The 23,913-nt window shown below is 34.3% G+C and overlaps 1 protein-coding gene across 1 annotated transcript in view; it reads left to right on the plus strand.

The window, feature by feature from the left end:
- The window catches only part of LOC149796115 (igLON family member 5-like), a 62,999-nt gene that overhangs the window by 6,974 nt on the left and 32,112 nt on the right, over window positions 1-23,913 (plus strand). The window contains exons 3-4 of the mRNA XM_089964197.1: window positions 14,542-14,823; window positions 19,345-19,599. Coding sequence (XP_089820323.1) covers window positions 14,542-14,823; window positions 19,345-19,599 — 537 coding nt within the window. The remainder of the gene's footprint in view (window positions 1-14,541; window positions 14,824-19,344; window positions 19,600-23,913) is intronic.

Below are 23,913 nucleotides of genomic sequence, written 5' to 3' on the forward strand. Positions count from 1 at the left end.
ACAGCCTACAAAATGTACAAAATTATAGCGTGTTTAATTTATGCCTGAAATGATGAATCTTTTGGTCAATTTCTTGCAGCCTAATTTTATTTGATGCTCAATGTCTAACCATTATTATTGTCTTCTCGAAACTATATATACACAGTTAGGGTCTGTGGGAACGTTGATGAAAACATGTAATAAGATGCAAATAGTTGAAGCATGCAAACATTTTGTGTCACTTCTTAATTGGTCTTCATTAGCAGAGAAAAGATGTTACGATCATGATACTAGCCCATAATAATAAATTTGCACACGTGGCATACATCTCAAAAATTTAACCCATCTCATATGCTCTGATGTTTCGATTACAGTACAGATATTATCTTTGTTGGCAACGTTTAAACCACCTCCTCAACCGTCAATGTTATATAGTCAATACATATGTATACATATGTGTAGATGCAATTGAGATAAAATGATAACTGTAATCGAATTACAATTGCAACGATTCACCCAAACATACTTGGTGTTAAGTGTCGCTGTCAGGATCTGTGCCATTTGATCTTTGAGACTGGTCCTTATGTTTCAACCATTTTGGAGTGTCTCTTTAAATGCTGGCAAACCAAGGCATTACTATTGCCTCCGAGCTTTTGTTCATCTCAAATTGCAGGTAAAGTTTTCTGCTTCTGTTTATCACCATGATATTGTTGACAATCTACATTGTGAACACAGTTGGTTTCGGTTGTTGAACTACTGGGAGAGCATATGAATGAATCTGATTATGACGAAACTTAGTTCCACGACTGTGTTTCACCCTAACTAAAACAGCAGGTTTTGTAACACTCTGAAGTACTTCAGCATGTTCAAACATTATAAGGTATCGCAAGTAATAATATCACGAGAAACAAAGTTCTGATTTTATAATGACAATTTATCTCATGAATAGCTCACTAATGTGTTATCTTTCGTATACAGTTCCATCCTAATAAAATACAATTAATTGCACAAGAACGTGTGTTTAACTGTCTGTGATCATAACGTTATAGCAGCCAGCAGACTTTGCTGCACGGTTATATAGAAAAAAATATATCGTGTCTCTTCCCTTATACCTTGACAATAGTCTGTCTCTACGTTTGTTTAGTTTTCTCAAGTCAGCCTCAATCAAAACACAAGACATGCTCTACATCTAGAAACGTTTTATTCTCAGTCTGGATGCTTTCGTAATTTGTTTCTTGAGCTCATCAAAGAAAACAGAAACGAACAAACACCCCACGGTCAACAACATCTCCAGACTCTGCCCTGTATCTGAACATTATGCAAGGATGCTTTGTTTTCATTTGTATAAAAAGGCTTTGTTCTTATTAAGTAAATTTTTAAGTTTTTCAAGTTTAATTTTACTGGAATGTCCCCTTAAAAATATCAAAGTTGTTTGAATGAAAATTTCAATAGGGCATCTTCACAAAAGCTGCAGTTGGATTATAATTGTAGAATGACTGTTCTAGTCTCATGCAGTTTAAAAGACGGCCACTTTATTATAATGTTTGCAAGTATTTGTTAAAGATTACTGTAATTTAGTCACAAAAGACTTTATCAATTTTTTGGATGAGGGAACCGATTATGTCAGTCAGCAATGAAGATTCAAACGTATTACACAGTGTCGAAAATATTATGTCTGTTTAAGGTTCCTTTGTCCTTGCTGACTAACTCTTTCCGCGACGCTTCAAAATACCAAAGGAGAGACAATCATGCTAAGTGTCGAAGATATTCATAGATGTAACGAAATCTTTAACGTGCATACGCTAATAAAATCACTGTTACATTGCGCTTCCACTCGTTAGAATGATAACTGATTGACAACAAGTTTTAAATGACTTTATCAGATAAAGATAAGCAGCATAATAAAAGTCTTTCTTCAAACGATTGCCAACAATCTTTAATTCAATCATTTTTTGGAGGACGTTTATGTATATTGTACATCTTATGTGGAGCTAACGTTTTATACCACTGCAGCGAAGAAGAATTCAGAACGAAAATTCAGTATTTACTTTCCAGCCATATACGTTCTCTAGCTAACATTAAGTCGATTAACGTTTGAAGAGTTGATATTCCTTTCTCTTAGTAAAAATACACATTTCGTCTTGATCAAGATAAAGCATCAATCTAATTCTTTACATTATAATTCCTTTCTTTACGCCAAATACAATAATCTATTTGTATGATATGTATCCATACAAGGTTCCCACGCTTTTCTAAATATAAATGTCCATGTCTTTTCCAAAACAAAATGAATTTTTTCAAGGTTAACATATAACCAATACTAAATATAATTAGATAACACCTTGGATCATAAAACATGCATTTTCAAATCTGAAGACGTTTCTTTTTCAAGACTCTCCATAACATGTATGTCAGGAAATACAATCATGTACAAAGCCACAAAATGAGTCACACGAAACAAATCTGACTATATTCCTATACAGTGCATTTTAAAAACGATTTCAATGTAGAGAATGCACATTCTAACTTTACTTTTCTGACCTGCATTATGTTGCTACGTGAAAACAACACAATGAGAATAAATTAATTTTGTTTTCTTTCAAACTTTTAATTCTAAAGAATTATAGATCAACATATGCACCTGTTATACAAAGTAAACATTTCCTATCACAGTATGAAAAGAAATAGATGCAAAGTATTAGAAGCTTATTTTGTAACGAACACATTTTAACCAGAGACGTCATTGGGGTGGGGGCATGTTGCCCTCCCCCCCCCATTCGCATGTGATGTAAAATTGCTGTAGTCTATATATGAAAATTAACAAGCCCGTCAAGTTTTGCCCCCCCCCCCCCGAAAAAAATTTGAAATGACTCTGAGTTTAACCCTGAATATATTTGTGCAAATAAAATCTCACCCAAGATTTTTCAACCAACCTAAACCCCTTAAGACGATTTAGTTTAAAATTCAATAATTTAAAGACATGTACAAAAGGGTTGATTTTTAATTTTAACAAAAGACCTTCAAAATTATATATTGTTGGATACACAAGGTCTGAATTTTCTGTAAAATCAACTTGTCTTCTTGTAGTTCAATAAACCAGTCCCAAAACCTGTATTGATAGATGGGCTCTTATCGTTTCTTCATCTGTAATAAATGGGACGACACTTTCCTATTTCATCTGCGTTCTACTTAAGATCTGAAACCATTGCTTCAAGCTACATATCACTGTGTAATAGTTTCGCACCAAAGTCCAGCTGAGAGATTCGAAATTTTCTAATCCGGGTTTCATTTGAATATTCTAACCCCATCTGGACATTTAGGATGGAGTGTAGGTTCAGAGCAATTGCATATATAAAAAAATGGAATCGACCACCACCGCAAGATAGTTTACCAGCCGGTCTAACAAATTTAAACTATGTTATATCGACTTATACCTGCATGAAATCGATAGGAAAATTATTTATTTCCTCAAAAATGGCAAGTATTATAATCGTTATGTCTTTAATCAGCTGACAAACTAGACGAAACTCAACATAGATGAAACCTGGCACAGTACTCACCATTTGCGTTAATAGTCACATGATTCACAACTCTCAAACAACGACATTGGAAGTCCAATAGTCACGCGATATCAACAACAAACCCCTTTTTATGTCGTTGTACGAAATTTCAATTATATTAAATGAAAGTCTGATACATTTTGTAAAGACCAGAATGAATATATAATTCATAAAATATTTATTTAGAGAACAAGTACAAGAAACTTGGACAATCTGATTCATCCCTGCGTGATACGCTCCCTGCGTGATAAAGCACATGTCAACGTGGTATTCACGTGATACAACAAAACTCCGGATGTCGGTCTTGGAATAAATATAGAGAATTTTAAGCCTTTCATTTTTTTAAATATTTTCATTACAATCATTACAACCAGCAAACAACTTTCATTTTTTTTCTCCAACATTTGAAAATGACGGTAGTGAGATTCTGTGTGCTCGTGCGCCTAGCAGTCGAAATCACTAGTACCAGCTCAAATTTCATCAACGCATTAGTTTTATCGCATTTAAGTAGATTAAAGACATAACGACTTTAATACTCGCAATTGCTGAGAAAATAAATAATGTTCATATCGATTTCATGCATTTATAACTCGATTTAACAATGTTTAAGGTTGCAAGCCCATCCGCAAAGCCGCAATGCTTTAACGCCACCATGTTGGCCTCTTGTGATGCTAGACTGGTTTCATACCTTTCAGATAAACAATATACGGATATCGAACTGTCCGTGAAACAAAACGTCTGCCAGACAAATCTAATACACTGAGCGTTTGGATTGTCTCAACAAATTAATTTATGGCAAGCACCCAAATGATCCATACTGCAACCTCCTAATATTCTGGTTAGAACTCGATAAATTTAACTCACGATCAGTTCAGTTACGATTCAGTTATGTAATTGTTTTGAGCGTCAAGTTTTGGAGGATAATTCCCGTTTTTTCCCGAGACTTTCGTCAATATTTGCGAAATTCAAGGACTTTTCACGGTTAGGAAACAAATAATCATTTCTCCCGACTGTTTCCCGATTTCCCGGTGCCGCGGGATCCCTGCCCATAACATAAGAGACGACTGTTTAAAAACACGTTAATTAGCCTTTTTCTTGCATAGGAGGCATTGCAGTGTAAACTTTAAAGAATAATTGCGGTCATGCAAGAGTTTATAAATTTGTGTCTCTTATAAATCTTGTCGGAAATGGTGGCATACAGTGACATGTTCCTGACTATGGTAACTATTGATATAACGTTTGCTACATTATATGCTTTATAGGTGTCAACAGACTGTATGCTCTGAACATTTTTTAAAAATTTATTTTTAGTGTCGGTGAAGCACACAGGTACACGTTTCTGCTTTATTTCAGGTCTGCATCTTCATTTGTACATCAATATTCAACTTGTTGTACTGTAAAGCCCTTCGCAGTATTCTGCAAGCTATTGTTGAAGCAAACGTATGTTAGCTGCGAAAGGGTCTCTTTGTTTTATACAGCATTTTCGGCAATTAAATTCCTTTTCATTCTATTCAATTTACGTCTTGAGAATTTAAACATCTCCGTGTATAAATAGATGAATGAGACAGTGATAAGAATTTGTCGATAAATGGTACCATTCAGTAGTACAACAATGTGACGTTTCGTATACACTGATAAACGATGACTATAATTGCCTTGATCAGAACAGTAAGCCATAGATTCTTAGGTAATTGAAATGAAACCAGATGTTAAGAGTTCATATCCTGTTATCACATGAGCTTCTGCCGCTATATATCACTAAGCACAGTACTGCATTAAGATTCACTCGGCACGATATTACTTTTTTGTTCTGATGTGACGTAAAACACAAAAACGATAAGACGAGACTCCGATAAAATAACAAAATAAAACTGAATTGGATAAGGTCTTTAAATCTCTTGAATGATGTTATCACTGCATGAAAATTTCGTGAAGATAACATAGAAGTAAAACAAATACAAAAGAGTTGATGCAGTTTGTTACGGGATATAATTTTCATGTGCATCAGCTGAATTTACTTCTTAAGGAAGTTGTATGAGAAAACAGACTTTTGTTACGTTACGTACATTTAAATGTAATTCGTCTTCAATTTAAGTTGTATGACTCATAAAACTGAAATGTAACCCAACATAGCTCATCTGCAAGATTATTTAAAATAAACAATGTTGAAGAATTCAAGATAGTCAATATCCTCATTTGCAAGATTACGAAAATTCACCTCTTGTAATTGTAACTATGGTAACAAGTGCATCTAGCGAATCAAATGCATCAAAGAAAAAGCCAGTACTGTCTGTATTATTTATTAAGCATTTTGATAGTATTCCCTTATTCACAGATTAATTTTTGAACTCTAGATTGTTGAAAGTTGTCAAAGAAGCATGAATGAAAACATTCGGTGAATTATATAATTCCTTTTGATGTAATGTACTCAACGGCAATTGTATGCATAAACTGTCTTGATTTCAATAACTTATCTATTAATCTAATAATGATTTGGGTATTTTGGCAAAGATTTCTTACCTCTTTACATTACTTGCATCCAATCTGTAAAACTCATTTTCAATCAAATGCTTAGCATTTATCTCGTCATTTGCAATAGATTGTTGATGATTTTCCAACTCTTGCTAGTCATCTTGAGATAATAACAATCTGCTTCTTCTTTAACAGATCTCAGGTCATTTTGTATTTGTGATTATTCAGTTTTTCTCTATGTAAATAACCAAACATATTAATGTCAAGGTAGTTTTGCACCTGTCTTATGAAGCAAAGATACGTGCATTTGATAAAGAAATCATGATCTGTGTAAATAGGACATACTGGAAAGACTTCGTATTCATGTAGTATATTACGTTGTGAAAAAAACAAAACAATATTCAAATAATCAATTAATTTAAACAAAATACTTAGTGGGGATTTGATTCAAGATGTAACAAAGAGAATCATGGATTCGAACTGGGGCTTTCTAAGTCAACTAATGCAAGTGCAAGAAATAAGCCTGATGCAAATAATGTACACCCATGAGGTATTTGATAAATGTTTAAGAGAAACAGAGTCTATAATTGACTACAATCATGTAAAAATGAACAAAAATTGATAAAAGAGTTCGAATGATGATATCAGTGGGAAATTTAGAACGAAATACATGAGATGCATTGCAAGAACTGTTGGAGGGTACGCAGATAGTTAGATCTGGAACACAGTTGCAGAGTTATTTATGAGAAACAATTAAAAAGGTATTCAAAGATTACGGGTAAATAACAAAAGATGAAAGACTGAAGAAACTCTTCGAGAGAATAGTGTAGTACCGGCTGCTCAAACCACAGCGACGACTGAGACTATATCAACAATTGCATTACCTGTAAAATGTCTTGCGAGATAAGGTGTTGATACTGCCAATAGTAGTTATCTTTAAATGTGTATCAACCGGACACTATCAACCATACATACAAGGTTATTTTTTAAAAACAAAATCAGTTTTCTTAATTGTTGTTACAGATACACGTTCTTGGAAATAGTGATCCTTGTTTGGGTGGGTTTCATCATTGTCACTTATCTGATATTCATTATCCTGCTGTCTTATCATTTAGTTAGCTTTTCTGATCTGTAATTCTGTTACTCAAAGTATCGGTACTAATCATGAATCGAAATTTATCATTAGATTTCTCGAGATTTAACCTTTATTGCTTGCTATGAGGATTTTCAGTCCGATATATATTTTGTGATATGTAGGCTTGATGCTTTAACAACAACTGTATTAAAATAATACAATAACCGACTTTATTATTTGCAATGAATGATCGCTTGTGTTCTGCGTCGTTGCAACGGAAGCATTTACAATATTTTCGTAGCCAATTGTCCACTTGATATTCAAATAAAATAAATTCGGTAGATATACTTAATCAAGAAAGGTCATGTCTTTTAAATACTTTACGCCACAAAAATCGCCAACCTCATTATTGTATCGCAAATTTTCCAAAAATATCGCTGGAACAAGTAGGGAATATTTTCCCAAGTCTATTAATGTAAAGTCAATGAAAATTCAAAAGGATGGGATAGTTATTACTTTACTGACAACAAGCAATTCAGCCATAAAATAAATCATTACATGACTGTTTCGCATAGTTAAAGTGTTTTAGAATGCCACACGAGGATCATTCTCTATTTTAGGGCTACCAACTTAATGAATACAGCTTAAAAGTCTAATTCTTCGCATCTGTTCATGCTGATTCTCATACATTCTCTAGAATAAGACCTACAGTAGAGTCTGCAACTCTTTCATTTAATTTTCTAACGGGCTTAAATAACCACTCTGTGCCTGCTGCCTATTCAACTTGTGCTTGTTGTCGTTCTTGTAGATTTGCTAGAGAGCATCACGAAGAGGAAGAAAGTTCCTTATTGCTTCTAGTCACTCTCGAGCTAATCTACAGTGCTGACAGGTGACACCAGTAGTATCTCAGCAGCCGCAGATGCACAAGGATATGTTGTCCTGGCTCTCACTGCCAACCAGATCAGGTCCTTAACACCTCTATATACCTTATCATTCATGAGAGCGTGAACCACAGCGAAAGCCACAAAGCCAGCCAGCTCCTGACTAACCTCTGACTGACTTCTTAATGCATAAGTAGACAAGTAATCTGAAACAATACCTGACACCTATGAAAGAATGGAACTGTTAGCCTGTGAGTCATACCAATAGGGATCAAACAATTTGGTTAGAGCACTTAAAACTATCGAATACCTCTACTCTGTAAATCTTGCCTTTAGATTGTCTATAACAATATCAACAAATTTGGCACAAGACCATGCAGCCTCCGAACTGTGCTTAGCAACATCGCCAATTGTATGGCCTTTGTACTCCAATGTACATAAACCTGATGAATCTAAACTTGGTGCTGCTGGAAACCTAGACATATTACTACCAGACTCTGACCTCAGACTTTCTAGAACCTCAACAGTGGACTGGAGAAAGGGATTAACATCGGTAAAGTCAATATCAAATCTCTAATAAGCTTGACACAGAACTAACAACGGCCTCAAAATATCAGTCATATAGTGTGCTGTATAAATAAATTTGAAACAAGCATAGGGTTTATACAGTGTGAAAGCATTTGCAGACTTGTCTTCCATGAAGACACTAACTAGAGCTTGATCAACTGCTGCTTGCACGCTACCTTCAAGTTAAAGGTAAACTAGTATTCGGAACCGGTAATTAATCAAATGATTATTAAAATAATGGAATCGATTTATTATAGCCCAGTGGGACATTGGAGAGGTAGAGCTGCAATTAGTAAACATGTTGATGCACCAGGTGTCGAACGTTGGTTAGCACGACAGGCAACATGTCAAATTATATACCACCACCTAAGCGAATTCAGCATGCACGTTTTGATGTCAGCACTCCTAATGAAGTTCATCAAGCAGATATTTTGTTTTTACCACATGATACTATTAAAACTGGTAGACGTCAAATAACATACAAATACGCGTTGACTGTCGTTGATGTTGCAAGTATATATAAAGAAGCAGAGCCGCTATCAGCTAAAACAGCTACTGAAGTTATATCTGTTTTTGAGCGAATTTATCAACGAGGACCCTTACGATAGCCACAACTATTACAAGTTGATCCTGGCAAGGAATTTCTTAGTGCAGTATCATCTCTGATGAAAAAAAAAACATAATGTCGAAATTAGACGTGGAGATACTGCAATACATCGTGATCAGACAATTGTTGAACGATTTAATCGAACAATTGCTGAGCGGTTATTTTAATATCAGTATGCGAAGGAAATAAATCAAGAAAAAAGATCTCGCTAATGAGTTACAACATTACCAAATGTGAAAGCTGCATTAAATAATGCAATTAACTGAAAAACTGCCATGAAACCTAATAATGCAATTACAAGAAAAGCACATACCAATAAAACGAAATGATTTTTCAAAACAACCAGTATTAGGTAATATTACTGTTAGGTATTTATATGAACCCGTTGAACTTGAAGGCGGTGAAAAATAGAGCGACTGATCCTATTTGGCGTGTAACGACACATACAATATCTAGCGTGGTAAGATCTACTGCTAGACCTGCAATATACAAACTAGATTCAACTGCTCCGCAACGTGGATTTGTACCTGAACAATTACTTGTAATTCCTGTTCACTGATGTTACTGCAGATGTTTCTGTATTTCATGCAGCGTTTCTTACGTTACCTGTAGATATGTTAATATGTTCAGGATGATCAGTGTTATCTTTGGCGAATATCATTGTACGGCCAGCTGATCTTGTGTAATCATCAGAATATCTTGCTAGACCTATTATCGTTGTAGTAACATCAACATCTTTTTGAATCATTTCAATATTTCTTCCGTCAATCATGTACGTAGCACTGTCAAACAAAGCCATGATAACATTGTTGACAAAACCAACTCTGACCTCAGCTGCATACTCACTATTATCTGCTTTTATAATTTTAAATTTACCTCAATAAACGCTTCAGCGGGTAAGAAGTATCTGCTTGTATCTTGAACCTGTAATTCGATTCTTCCACGCTGATTTGGTTGTCGTGCGTCGTAAGAATAAAATCGATAATCGCGTATAGATTCATCTTTGAGAACTGGTGCGTCTATATTGAACGCCGGATCGGATACACGTTTGAACATTTTATTATAATTGTTATCGTCTAACACGAAAGCCACGTCCTGAAATAAAACTTGTATTTGTCGGTATAATTTCATTAGTTAACTTTGCAGGAACAACTTCATTAGCAGCCAATTCTGCTAGTTTTTCATTTGCAGCTTGATTTATTATTTTACTGATTTTTGCAGGCATAACTTCAGTGCTGGCCAGTTTCACTTTTTGTTCTGGTTTTCTTCGTACTAATCGGGCTAGTCTTTCCTTGACTGTCGAGAACGCTTTACCGGCAAGATTACCAAATAGCATTAATACGATTATCACGAATAACATCAATAGCCTTCATCCTAAACTGATTTGCAATCGGTATTGCTTTCGGAGTCATTCTTCGGAAAAAAACCCATAACAGTATCACCAAGTCCATCCCCGTAGATCGCTTTGTAAATTGGCTATCGTGATTTTACTACCCTGATCATTACAGGTCTATGTTATGCAGTGTGTATAATCATTTTCTTAATTACATACTGATCAATTATTTGTTTAGTCAATGTGATAATCATAAGCAATTTCATCAAGGAGAGAACGATAAATTTTGCGATCCATGACACCGCCAGTAAACCACCTTCGACAAATATCCGATATTTCATCAGTAATTTTCTGCGAATTATATCCATCATGTTTTCCTCCAATCAGAACTTCTATTCTTTCTACGTCAGAAAGAACAATGTCAGGACAAGCAATAAAGACAACTTCCTTGAGTAGAAAAACCACTCCCTGTAGCGCCTGGGCTAAATAAGTCACGAAAGAATTATTCTTCTTTTATCTTTTTTATTTCTACATCACTTTTAAAATCACGAAAATACGGGTCATAATTTTTTGCCTGTCTATTACTATATATGAAATATACATCTTTAATATAATCATCATCATTATTCCAATGAAGAAGATCTTCAGTTTTTACATATTTTGCTAGTTGACGATTTCCACGTGCGGCAATATCTACTACCTTTTCACGTGGCAAATTTGTAATGAGGCTAATACCTTTAGACGTAAAGTTATTCTTAACATTGATTAGTTCTAGCAATTATTGTTGAGGAGGTTGTAGTTTTTGTTTTTGTGACCGAGTACTTCGTGAATATTGTGGTTGTTTTTGTTGTCGTTCTATTTGTTGCTTCGGTGGAGGAAGCTGATAGGAAGGTTCTTGCTGGAAAGGTTCTGGTTCTTGTTGTTGAAGCTGATCCAAAAGCCTATTTACTTCTTTAATATATTCATATATTTTATCATTCTTTCTGATATTGGGTTTGTCATAATACAAACGATAGATCCATTTAAAATAACTATCTTTATTCATGTTAGCATGCTCAGGTTCTAAATTTTCAGATTTTTGAAAATAACTATCAAGTGCAGCACGTGGAAAATTATTCTCTTCAACCTCTTTAAGTTTCTTAATAACACCTTTTCTAAAATTTTTAGTAAATTCAATATTTTCATTTTTATTACTTTAGGTTTAGGTGTAATAACTTCTTTTATTTCACCAATACCTTCAAGTATTGTTTCATCTACGGGGGCTGGCTGAGCAGCAGCTATATCAGTTAGAAGTTTTTGTAAAAGCTTTTTTGTTTTCTTAGTATCTTTAGCAGTCTGTTCTAACGTTGGACGAAGACCTTCAGCCGCGTCTGCAGCTTTAATTTGTCTGTACCATCTTCAAAATTCTCCTTGTGCTTCTTGAGTTCTTGAAGTTTTTTTTAATAGAATACTTACAGGCAAAAACGTTTTGATCGCTTCGAATCTTTCTCGAGTTAATCTAGCAGTATAAGATTCACCACCAGGTGCCATTATTGTGTCTATACGGGTAAACGACAATTTGACATCATTGACTTTCGTTTTCGTAGGAAGCCTTAGTTTTCAAATATAAACCTTCCAACAGTGATATCTTTACCTCCTTTTTCATTTTTCGTATAAAGCCTTAGTTTTTAAAAATGGAACTTCCAGAAAGTTAGCCTCCTCTGCCGCTTATACCTAAACTATTTAATGACACTTACCATCCAGAATGAATCATTTATCCGTCAACACATTAATCCATGGGCAATTTCATTGTAGCACTTGCCATATTTCCAATACAGAAAATAAATTTTCAATGAATCCGTGAACTAGAAAGTTTAGTTAGTTGAAGTTTGGACCGAGACAAGAAAATCACAGTCGAAGGGTTACATTATAGCTTCGTGGGGAGACAAGTAGTGTAACCTCTTGACTGGGATTTTCCGGTCCGAACCCCAACAAAGATTCTATATATCACAAGTACGGTTGCTTGTGGCAACATTTTAACTGTTAACATAAATTCACACATTTTAGGCATTGTTCGTTGTAACAAAAATGCGGCTTCCTTTATTCGTCAATCAATTGCTGGTGTTTTCCCTCACTGTAGAATGTAAAGAATGTAAAATTGGGGCACGTTGTGGTGTGGTGAATATCGCACTCAACAGGGAGAAACGGCGTGTCCTGTTTGAGAATTGCATGTGTATAGGAAGACAAATAGGTGAATATTTAGTGAAAACGATATTCCGTACAAAACCTTCTCAATGGTAGGTCCCAATCTGCGTGTTTTCGGACTTAATCTCCCGATCTGGCTTTTCAAAAGATTTATATTTTGCACGACACGCTAGAATAACTGTAAGGTATTAACTAAATTTATTCAACGACTATTTGAATTCTTTGGAAATTAATTAATTCGTTCTGTATCATTGAAACTTCAACACAGAGGGGGCTTTCTTCGTTGGAATGTATTCGGATTTCTTAAAAAAATTGGAATTGATAGTACTTTTAGGAAATAGGAATTCCCTCACCATGCTGGAAGTTAATTTCACTCTTTTACTCCTGTATTTTGAGAAATAAATTATTTTCAATTATGCATAACTGGTTTGCTTTTCTATTTCTTGTTGCTTAGTTTAAGTCTCTGGATTGATGGCAGAAGTATAGGATCAATGAACAAACTTAACAGATATTACTTACTCCTTCTTCAAAATATCTCTTCGCGTCATCAGAGGTCGGTCGATTGTAGGTATAGTCCGGTAGCATGATTAAGTGTATCACAGCATACAGTACTCAGGCCAGATGTCAACATAAGCGGATTATGATGTACCAATGTACTGTAAATATGGGTTTGTCAGTACGAACAAAGTATTTGTTTATGCAACAGATATATTCCAGTGCATCGTTTATCCAAGTGTGTGGCTTCCTTTCGTGATCCCTTTGAATTTCTCCACTCCAAATCCATGATTGTTTGCATAAATTAAAAAGAAAAAATGATGTCGCCTAAAAAAATCACCAGCTGGTATATTATAGCTTGTCGTGGGTCGGTGTTCTTTCCGGGGTTTTCACGGGTTCTTCCACCACCATTTACACTGGCCGCAATGTATAGCCTATCATGTGCTGAAAAATGGCATTAAACCATACAGCAACAACAAAAACAACAACTACTTTACCCGATTCACGTTTTCCTAATTATTTATTCGTTTAGAAGGTCCGACATTTGGCAACGAGAAATTAATGCACATTTGTTGCACCTTTTAAACTGATTAATGATATGTTCCACCAGAACAGATGATTATTCCCTTTTGAGAATGTCAGTCTAGAAGATTGATTCAGTGCTGTGAGAATATTTAAGTATTTTCACACACACACACACACACACACATACACACACATATTGTTGCAACTCACGTTTCTCATTGGTTAATTCATGTTTTGCACAGAGCAATTTTCTTCGCACAAGAGATTAACATAACACATATAATACAATATTGAAGAACTAATTTAAAAAAAATTGTAAACCGTTTTTGTATTACAATAACAGTTTCTAAAACAATTGAGAAGTTGCTGTTTGTAGCTATGACGAACAGCTAATGTAATTTAAAACTAATTAGAACTTCGCATTACGTTTCCAGAATTTGTAATCAATTACAATTTCACATTACTTTCGTGCGCATTATAATTTTATGTTTGAATGTATCATTTACCTACTGGATTACATTCAGAATTCATTGCTGTACACACACACACACACACACACACACACACACACACACACACACATATATGTATATATATAGTTTTCCTTCAATTCCTCCATTTGCTACTTAAACAGAAAACAAAATGTGAAAATGTTGCAATTATGAAGTGAAACAGCTAGGATAATTTTATTCAACAGGAAAGAATACTACAGCCCAAATCTTACTTGATTTGGCTCAGAATTTTTTTAATCAAAATTAAAAGAAAATTGTTGGATGAAAAGTGGATCAATTATTATAATTATGCAGATTTGTCCATACTTCTTATTGTTGATATGAATTTTCATAATTTTGTTTATTTTTCAGGCCCGGCAAAAAAGCCGAAAATACACGAATATGGTGAACAGTTTCCCTGGTTGGAGAAACAGACAGGGATTTTACATTGCAACACAAGTGACTATAGTAGCCCCACCTCAGAAATCATATGGACTGGCGATTGGGGTACAAGTAACGCTGACGGAAACCTGGTAATCACCGAACTAATGCCAAGAGACAACGGAAAAATGGTGTACTGCCAGATTGTCAACAACTACACCACTTATATAAATGTTACAATCGTGTCAGAGCCTATAACTTTAAATGTTGAATGTAAGTACATACATATCTATTAATACAAACCTCAAAAGAATTTGACGAATGACAGCAAAATACGTCGAACATTAGAATATACCTGTCAACATTTTTTATTGTGTTCGTGAATTCCGTTCAAAAGATCATATACAAGGAAATACCTTTTTAAGATATGTACCCTTCCGTTTACAGAAACATAGAGAGATTCTAAATGAAACGTGTTGCGTAAATTAATGGATGATATTAAGTAACATAATTGGTCACCAACTTTCTGGTCATATATTAGCTGTCACCTCCCCCATGAAAGAAAACAGAAACTTAAATTTCCGGCTCTTTTGTTCTTTTCATCATCTGATATTGACCATCTGTGGCTTTATGCAAACATACAGTTTGTTGTCATGGATTTCGCATGTGCACTCTCATTAAATCCCAATTTGAAATAAGATTCATACCAGAAAGAAATTTCACAATAATTTTTTTCTGATTCAACAGAAAATTGACGATCATATTCTTTTGGTTATATTAAAAATACTCGCATGCACAAATGTCATTCGATACTGTTTCCATTTCTTTATTTAAATATTAATAATCCATATTACGAATGACATTTAAGTGACTACAAACATGATTCACCTTATTCGCAATAAAATCTTTTCCAATGTTTTGAAAACAATAAACAATAACAATATTAACTATTTTAACCAGCTTTTCAGCCTTATTTTACCTTTTTGCAACACCTAAATATTATCCAGTTAAATGACCATGACCTCTTTTCATTTGATTAAAATATCGTCAACATCATTTTCACAAATATGACGACACGCTTGTTGTATTAAAATATGTTTTGTCTTGTTTTGTAAATCATCATGTAGGACTATTCATTGGAATAGTTCCATCGTATAATACAACTTATATTTCGTGCAAATTCTTGTAACACGTTCTAATACAATCATTTCTATGTTAAATATATGCGTCTTTGTGTACTGCTGTAATAGACTTACATGATCCTGATGTAATATTATCAGCGGTTGTTATCGTCCATGATTTTTCCTTTAAAAATATTAACTGGCTTTATGATCCTTTGAAATCACAATACAGTACACAAAGAACTTGTAATACTTGTTGGTAGTTTCAATATTTTACTATCTATCCTTGCTCAATCACTATGCTTATCAAATAATTGATTTAGTTACATTATTTTCGCTTAGAATGTTTTGATACTATATTTATCTTTAAATAATTTTTTGAGCTTTATATTTATCTCCGATGAAACATTAACCTTGATAAATCACTAATTCGACAGTAATGACTTGTAATTCATTCATTCTATAAAAGAATGTCTACATGTGAATATTTCTGTATGTTAATGTAACAAGTTTCATATAATCTTCTTCATACTATGTGTCTTTCTGTTACTCGTTTTATAGTTACTCTCTTGGCGGTAGTCCAGTATCTCACGAACATTGCTTGATGCTTCAAATTCAACACAAAATTATCAGAATCGAATAATTATTTCTCATATTCAAATGGCCATTATTTATCATCTATAAAAGGGAACTAGTTTGCTTTTATGTCATAAAGACCATGTTTGTACGTTAACATATTTTTTATGCATTTACCCATTTTAATATTTTTATACAGGATATAAAGGTTGGTATTTATGGACATACAATGTTAAGTAATCTAATTACTAAATCAACAACTTGTACATAAAGTTATTTTCATGCCACATTTCGTGCTTAATTCTTAACATAGCATACTAACTTATTATAGAATCTCATAACCATTCACGCTTTGAAATAAGTATGATGTAATATTAATGAGAGGAGGGTATGTAATAGGCTTAATTACCTAATTGAACCCAATGCATATTGCAGATTGTCCAAAGTACTTTAGAGTTAATGGCTGCTAAACATTATACAATGCACATAATACAGGTTAGACCGACTGTATATAATTTATATAAATGGACTGCATGTTACGATACAGAAAATTGTGGGAGTTATTGGTTGCTTTAGAGACATACATTGCACAGAGAAATGCATCATACAAAAGTACAGACAACAGCGTGGCTTTGAAAAGGCGATTATGTGTGTGTGTGTGTGTGTGTGTGTGTGAGAGATTTGGATTTTTTACGTAGCTTTAACAATTTTTAAGTCATATCGCCACGGTGTCTGAAGTGTGGCAGTTTATAGTGATGTCTAGTACTGGGGTATCATGGCGCAGACATGTAGCATGATGTCCCACCCAGTCACATTATCCTGACACCAGGCCTACCATTCCTAACACTAACGTCTTAATGCCGAGCGCTAACGGAGTGAGCTGTATGTATAATTTTTTTAAAAGTCTTTGGTATGTCTCGGCCGGGGTTCGAACCCATGACCTCCCACATGCGAGGCGGACGCTCTAACCGCTAGGCCATCCGGGTGGTCTGAATAGTCGGTTGTACATGCGTAGCAGCTTTTTATTTATATTGTATGCTTTACTCATATATATTAGAATGGTTTCGCTACATTAAGTGTACAGTTTAAGCTTTAAAATAGTTATGGTTGCACTTTAGGTGTATATAAATGCCCTAAAAGTATTATTGTTCAAGCTTCAGAGGTTTGTGATCAATAAATAGCTAAAACTAGATACCTATTGTCCAGATTTGAACTATTAATATGTAGAATGTCGTAATAACATGAATCACATTTTCGCTTCTTTGTCCAACGTTTTTGGCGTGAAAAGAATTTTATCTTGGCTGAGTCAACAACTTTCCTATTACTTCCATGACACGCACTTACTTTTTTTCGTAGACGGTTTTGAATAGGTACAGGTAACATCTGTGCAGAATATTTGTTTCTTTTTGGTTGATATTCTACCATTACTTACTACATATCTGGCACGTTACCAATGGATACAAATATAATCGACTGTTCCTACAATTAATTCAAACTTTTATTTTGTCTAAAACCACAGTTTCTTTATTCTGGAGTGGATGTTTAGTGAGTACGCGAGCAAGCTATTCTTTTTTTTAATTCCTTTTTGAATCAGACAGATTGAAATCGTGTGTGTGTTTTGGATTTTTAGCGTAGCTTTATTAATTTTTTAGTCATATGGCTACAATGTCTGCAGTTTGGCAAGTTAGAGTGATGTCTAGCACTGGAGCATCGTGCCGCAGACATATAGTATGATGTCCCACGCAGTCACATTATCCTGACATCTGTCCAACCTGTCCTGAAACTAACTTCTCAATGCTGAGCGCCTAGCAAGGGAGCTGTTCGTACCGTGTTTTTTAAAATATATAAGCCTTTGGTATGACTCGGCTGGTTTCGAACGCCCGAACACCCACATCTGAGGCGGACACTCTAACCACTAGGCCACCGGAGCGATTGAAACTGTCTTAGTGCTGAAGTGTTTATCAGAGTCTTTAGTTAGACAATAAGAATACGTTGCTGTATCTTTATCCAAATGACAATATTTTCATTCGTTTTCTAAATGTATTTAATATATTATCTTTGATAAGGAAATTATATATATATATATCCTTCCAACCTATTGTTAAAGCTGATTCTGAAATGGAACGTCTACTAAAGGAAACCTATTGGATTCACCGTCTTAATACGGTATATCCAAAAGGTCTAAATTCAAAAACACTATATGACATTTAGTAATTTTTTATTAATTTTTAATTTTTTGTTTTTTTTTTTTTGTTTTTTTTTTTTTTTTTTTTTTGTTTTGTTTTTTTTTGTTTTTTTCTGAATTAAGTCCCCTGTTTACAATTAGATATGAATATTTCATATTATTTTACTGTGCAGAAAATCTTAATTGGTAAAAGTATAATCTAATAACATAAAAATATGTTTACTAGTTCTTTAAAAATGAAATTAATTTGTAATTAATTATCAATATAACATGATTAATTATTTATAAAATACTTGATAGTAACCGTAATGCACACCATATTTGTATTATATTTTTATTAAATAAATTGAGTTCTGATAACCACTTTCAGAGCTATAAAGATTATACTAGTGTATATGTTGATTACATTTATCTTTGTATTTTTTTTTTTTATTTTTTTTGTGTAATTTATTTTCTTTTCTTCTAATAAGCGTGTATTATACATAATACTAATGTTACTAAAACTGTTTATCTCTATTTGTTAATAAATGGTATATATATATATATATACGTGCTACCTGGTTTAACATTTTACTGAAATATCAGATTTGCCTGTTTCGCTTTTAGGAATATAAGCAATGGAATAAAAATATTAGGATGGTTATGATCAATGGCATGACATCTGTGTGCAAGAGGTGTGTTAAACATTCAAAACAACAAATCTGTGATTTTATGTATAGAATAACTCAATAAAACTTTCTGCTAAACATATAAATCGCTAGTTAAACTTTTCAAATTATTTAATAGTGAACGTTTTCACTGACAACTTGGTAGATGCACTTGAATACACTAAGCATAGATATACAGTATGTTTGGTAGTTACATTTACTGAAGGGAAGAGTTTAGATCTGTTTACTATATTTTTAATTTCAGACTCACCTATTATCGAATTTAACGCCACCAGTCCCCTGACAGTTAACGAGAAACAATCGATAAGTGTATTGTGCAGTGCTAAGGGAAATCCTGTCCCGGAACAACCTCTGTGGAGCGGAAGAATTGCCGATAGTATACTAAGATTTGACAACGTAAGCAGAACAGATACTGGAAGATACATGTGCAAAGTGAAGGCCAAATCAAGGAAGTACGGGGAATTGTTAAACCAGAAAACAATTGACATTCGAGTTCAATGTAAGTATGTTTCATTTACTAAGAGAGAGTAGAGGTAAAGGTAGAGAAGTAACTTTTTTCTCCAAACATTATTGTCCACGATATTCAGGACCCGACTGAGTATTTCAATAACAGATCCCTCCTCGGATAAATCGCTAAGAAGAAATAAGGATCGATATGATAGGCAATAGTGAATGAGCTGGACCAGTCATTTAAAAAACCCATCAGTTTCCTGGACCAAAGCTAGATCACTTACAAGTAATCAAAGAGTTTTCTTCTCTTCATAATATATATTTAAAGTATAAAACGTTGCTCCTTTTGCTTCAAACAACCCCCTAAGAGCATGCATGCTTATAACGATGCTTAAAAATATATGCATGTAAATGAACCACATTCAGTTTTAGAAATAAAGGGCGAGGATGCTATTATGTAAGGAGAATAGCATCCTAAATATTTGATCTCACGTGTCGATTCATTTGTCCACGTTTGGCCCAAGATTAGGTTGAATGGCCCTGAGTCGAGATTGTATGATACCAAATCGACACCTAGGGTATTAGTTTAAAGTATTTCAGATTATAGGAGTAACGAAACTGACATAGTTTACTATATTTTAGTAGCTCTAAGTTTAAAAAAAATTCTTATTTATTGATTTTTTTTAATTTGTTGAAAAACTGACAAAATATCCAGTGTCATATTCACTAAATCTGCCAAATAATCGCTACCAACTACAAGGGAATTAACTCGTAGAATGAGAAAGAATACAATAGGATTTGTCTTCCTTGAAAATTCAATATGGTCCGTGAAATATATTGGCAAAAATACTTTACAATTATGACTGGCCCAGCCAAATAAATATTAATACACTCAGATTTATCTCCAAATCAACATATTTCTCCATTGATCACCAGTTATTTTCTAAACAGTTTTCATTTCATACCAGTCCCACACAACCTACGAACAGGATATTAGAACCTGTTCCATTATATATATATATATATATATATATATATATATATATATATATATATATATATATATGACTGGTCCAGCATTGGAATAGCAGTAAGTGGACCAGCTCAGAAATGCCAGTATTTTGAATGAAGTAGAGAGTATTTTTGATTATGTTCGCTTTTAGTTTGATATATCAAAATGGCGTGGGAATCTGACCGAGACATATAACAAAACAAAAGAAATAAAAACGAAAACATAAAATATAGTATTATGCAAGGCATTAGCACATGAGCAATCACAATGCCACAAGTAGTCATTTGCAGATATTGAAATTACACCAGTTATATAGTTTATGTGTGTGCGTGTTGATGTATTTACTAAGAAAAAGACGAATCTTGAACGTGACTTCCATAGAAGCTCTGTTGTTGCTCGGAAAACCGTCAAATTCACAAATTTTACATATTACGTTCTGTAAAGGTGTTTTAATGATTTGGGAATTCAGAAGTAGTTTGTTCACAACGATGCTATGCGAGTCAGTTCTAAAGCTATCGTTTCACGCATCAGATGATCCTGTTCCGTCATATTTAGTCAGACTTCTGTGAAGCTATCCGCCGAAGAAATATGCCTTTGAATTTATCATATTTGTAATCATGGTTGGTAATACCTGACGGTAGACTGGCGTCATTTGTAAACATTTTATAAGGTTTTGTGCAAGAGTTTGGTCTAAAAAATTGAATATAATTTGCATGTTTGGCTTTGAAAAGAGATTGGTTGAACATTTATACAGAGTGCGTAACGTCAAATTTATGCAAATTATGTTCATTGTTTTTTAAAGAAGAATATATTACTGACTTTTTACTTTTAGCAATGACGTACGTAGTTTATACCCTATCGGCATAATTTGGACAAACCTTAATGTTTTGTTGTCAAGATGTTCTCTGCTAAATTTGGCTGTGGTTGGATATGGGACCTTGAAGTAGAAGTTGAAAATGACAATTGTTGACTGACACTGCTCCACACATGCCGAACGACGCATGACGTATGATGGACACAGACCATAGTAAAATCTTTTCTTACGGCCAGGTGATTTAGCATAGTGTACGGAGGTTTGAAATGTTAAATTAATTTGATATTTAGTCTGATGTCTATTGTTCATACATTGCAATCGGACTATTTTATAATGTTAAGCACTATTTATCCTGATATTTGTTCTCTTGAAGACTTGAGAACGGATCTTTAAATATCAAGGAGATATTCAACTGGGGTTCTACAACAAAATAATAAAGAAAGAGATGCACAATAAAGCTAATAAACAATGTAGTCTGGGTTTTATAATAGTATTTAAATCGGATCTGCTGTCTCTTGATTACCAACATATTTCGAAATAAATTTCCAGCTACTTTAAGGAACCTAAACTATTGCAACTTTAAAAAAACGGTAAAATGTTTATTCTCCAAGGTGAAAATCACCGTTTGGTATTATTACTTTGCCTGTACCATAATAGTCCCCCAGTGAGCCCTATGTATAAACGATAACCCAACACAAAGGTATATCCGATTCAGCGTTTGGCATGAACGCGTCTTTCTTGCGAGATTGAAACTTTCGAAATTACCAATATTTCGCAATACCTAAATGATGCTATGTTGTCAGACCGGGAAGAGACAAAAGAACTTCAGATTTAGAAGAAATCTAGGTATTTTCTTCCGTGCAAAGTTCATATAAATCTTGTTCAGCAATACTGCATTTTAATTCCGACGACAACGTATGATTTATTAATAACTGCATCATGAAGTCGCTTAACAGCGCACATTATCTTATGGATGGAACTGAAATCAAAGCCTGCTTAGAAAAAGTTGATATTGCTACAACAATTGTCGACTCGCTAGGTACATCAACGATTATGCAAGATCATCTGGCCTTTCTATAATGTTTATCACCAATGCAAGTAACTTTGAAGATGATATCCCATATATTTTAACTTACTTACGTAGGCTGCGGTCTTAGACCCACAACATGCCCCCCTGTCTGCCAGACCTGCTGGTGATGACGGCTTTCGGATGCATGGCACCAATCCGGCATCATAACTTGATATTGCATCGCGTTGAAACCAGCTAAACCATCGCGGGGACTCCACTTTCACCAATTTTGCATTCAGCAGAGATGGTGGTAAGGTTATTCTCGGGACCAAACAAACAGTCACTTTACCCTTAAATAAACAGGTAATGTTGCAGTTTGAGGTGAGGGCAACTCGAACAGGACTCAGCTGAAAAAGAAAATCGGACATCAATGGAATCTTTCCAGAGACAAGTTATCCACGATCTCACCGCTGAACTTCACGCTAGCAACAGTCGGAAGCAGGATAACACCTAATTTGTTAGCTGTCTGTGCCGCCGACACGAAATATGACTGTGGAATATTTACATTCCTTGCAGGCAATTTTTTCAGCGTTTGGTCTTTAATGCTATTTGCAGAATCGCCGGAGTAACTAAAGTTGGTCTGTGTGTGGCGAGAATCACGAGTATCATAACTATCATAGGTAAATCAATTGGAATTGTTATTGAAAGCATATCAGTAGTATCCGGTGTGACTAGTGGTGCTGGTCAAATGATATATTCAGGCATGTATTTGTATATATGTGTCCATTCCCAACTCAGTCACAGTACAGTTATGGAACAGTAGTCGTTGGGTATCGAGAATCAAACATTTCCCTTGTCTGAGTTGACGCAGTATTGGCGGAAACTAAAACACTGAACCGGAGGATAGTAGATTTAAAGGCAGCAACAATTTAGTAGTTTCCTTTTTAAACATAAAGTTTATAGAATGCCAAGAAAACAAACAGACTTTACACTGCAGATTACTGATGACTGCACGATTCAAATCCTGAAAAAGAAGTAAAAGAAACGTATGAAATCAGTTCAACCAGTTGATATCAGATATGGAGTGACCTGAAATATTGCCAAGCTGTAAAAACTTCTGATGTCGACAGGAAGATCTAGAGCCTATAATTAATAGTACTAAGGCAATATAAAAAATCTTATATCAACCTACAGCCTATACTTGATAGTATTAACTCCACAAAAATATTGGTATTGATAAGAAAGATCCTCAGCCCATACTCAGTAGTATTAAGTCGATACAAATTTGTATGGACAAGAGAGACATATAGCCAATATTTGAAAATCTCCACATAATAATAGTTAGACTGAATGGTGTTGAAGACAAAATATCAGAGATAGATAAACATATGTCATCAACCGACGAGTACTGTGATACCACTACAAAAACTCCTAACATTTGCAATGCCTTTAGCAGTAGCCGGACGATTTACTACCGAAGAGTCATTACGAATTTTATGGAAGAACAATGAGTCAATGGAGGCACGAG

Source organism: Sinohyriopsis cumingii, chromosome 7, assembly GCF_028554795.1.
Source record: "Sinohyriopsis cumingii isolate HCF-2022 chromosome 7, ASM2855479v2, whole genome shotgun sequence".
In the NCBI taxonomy this organism is placed as follows: domain Eukaryota; kingdom Metazoa; phylum Mollusca; class Bivalvia; order Unionida; family Unionidae; genus Sinohyriopsis; species Sinohyriopsis cumingii.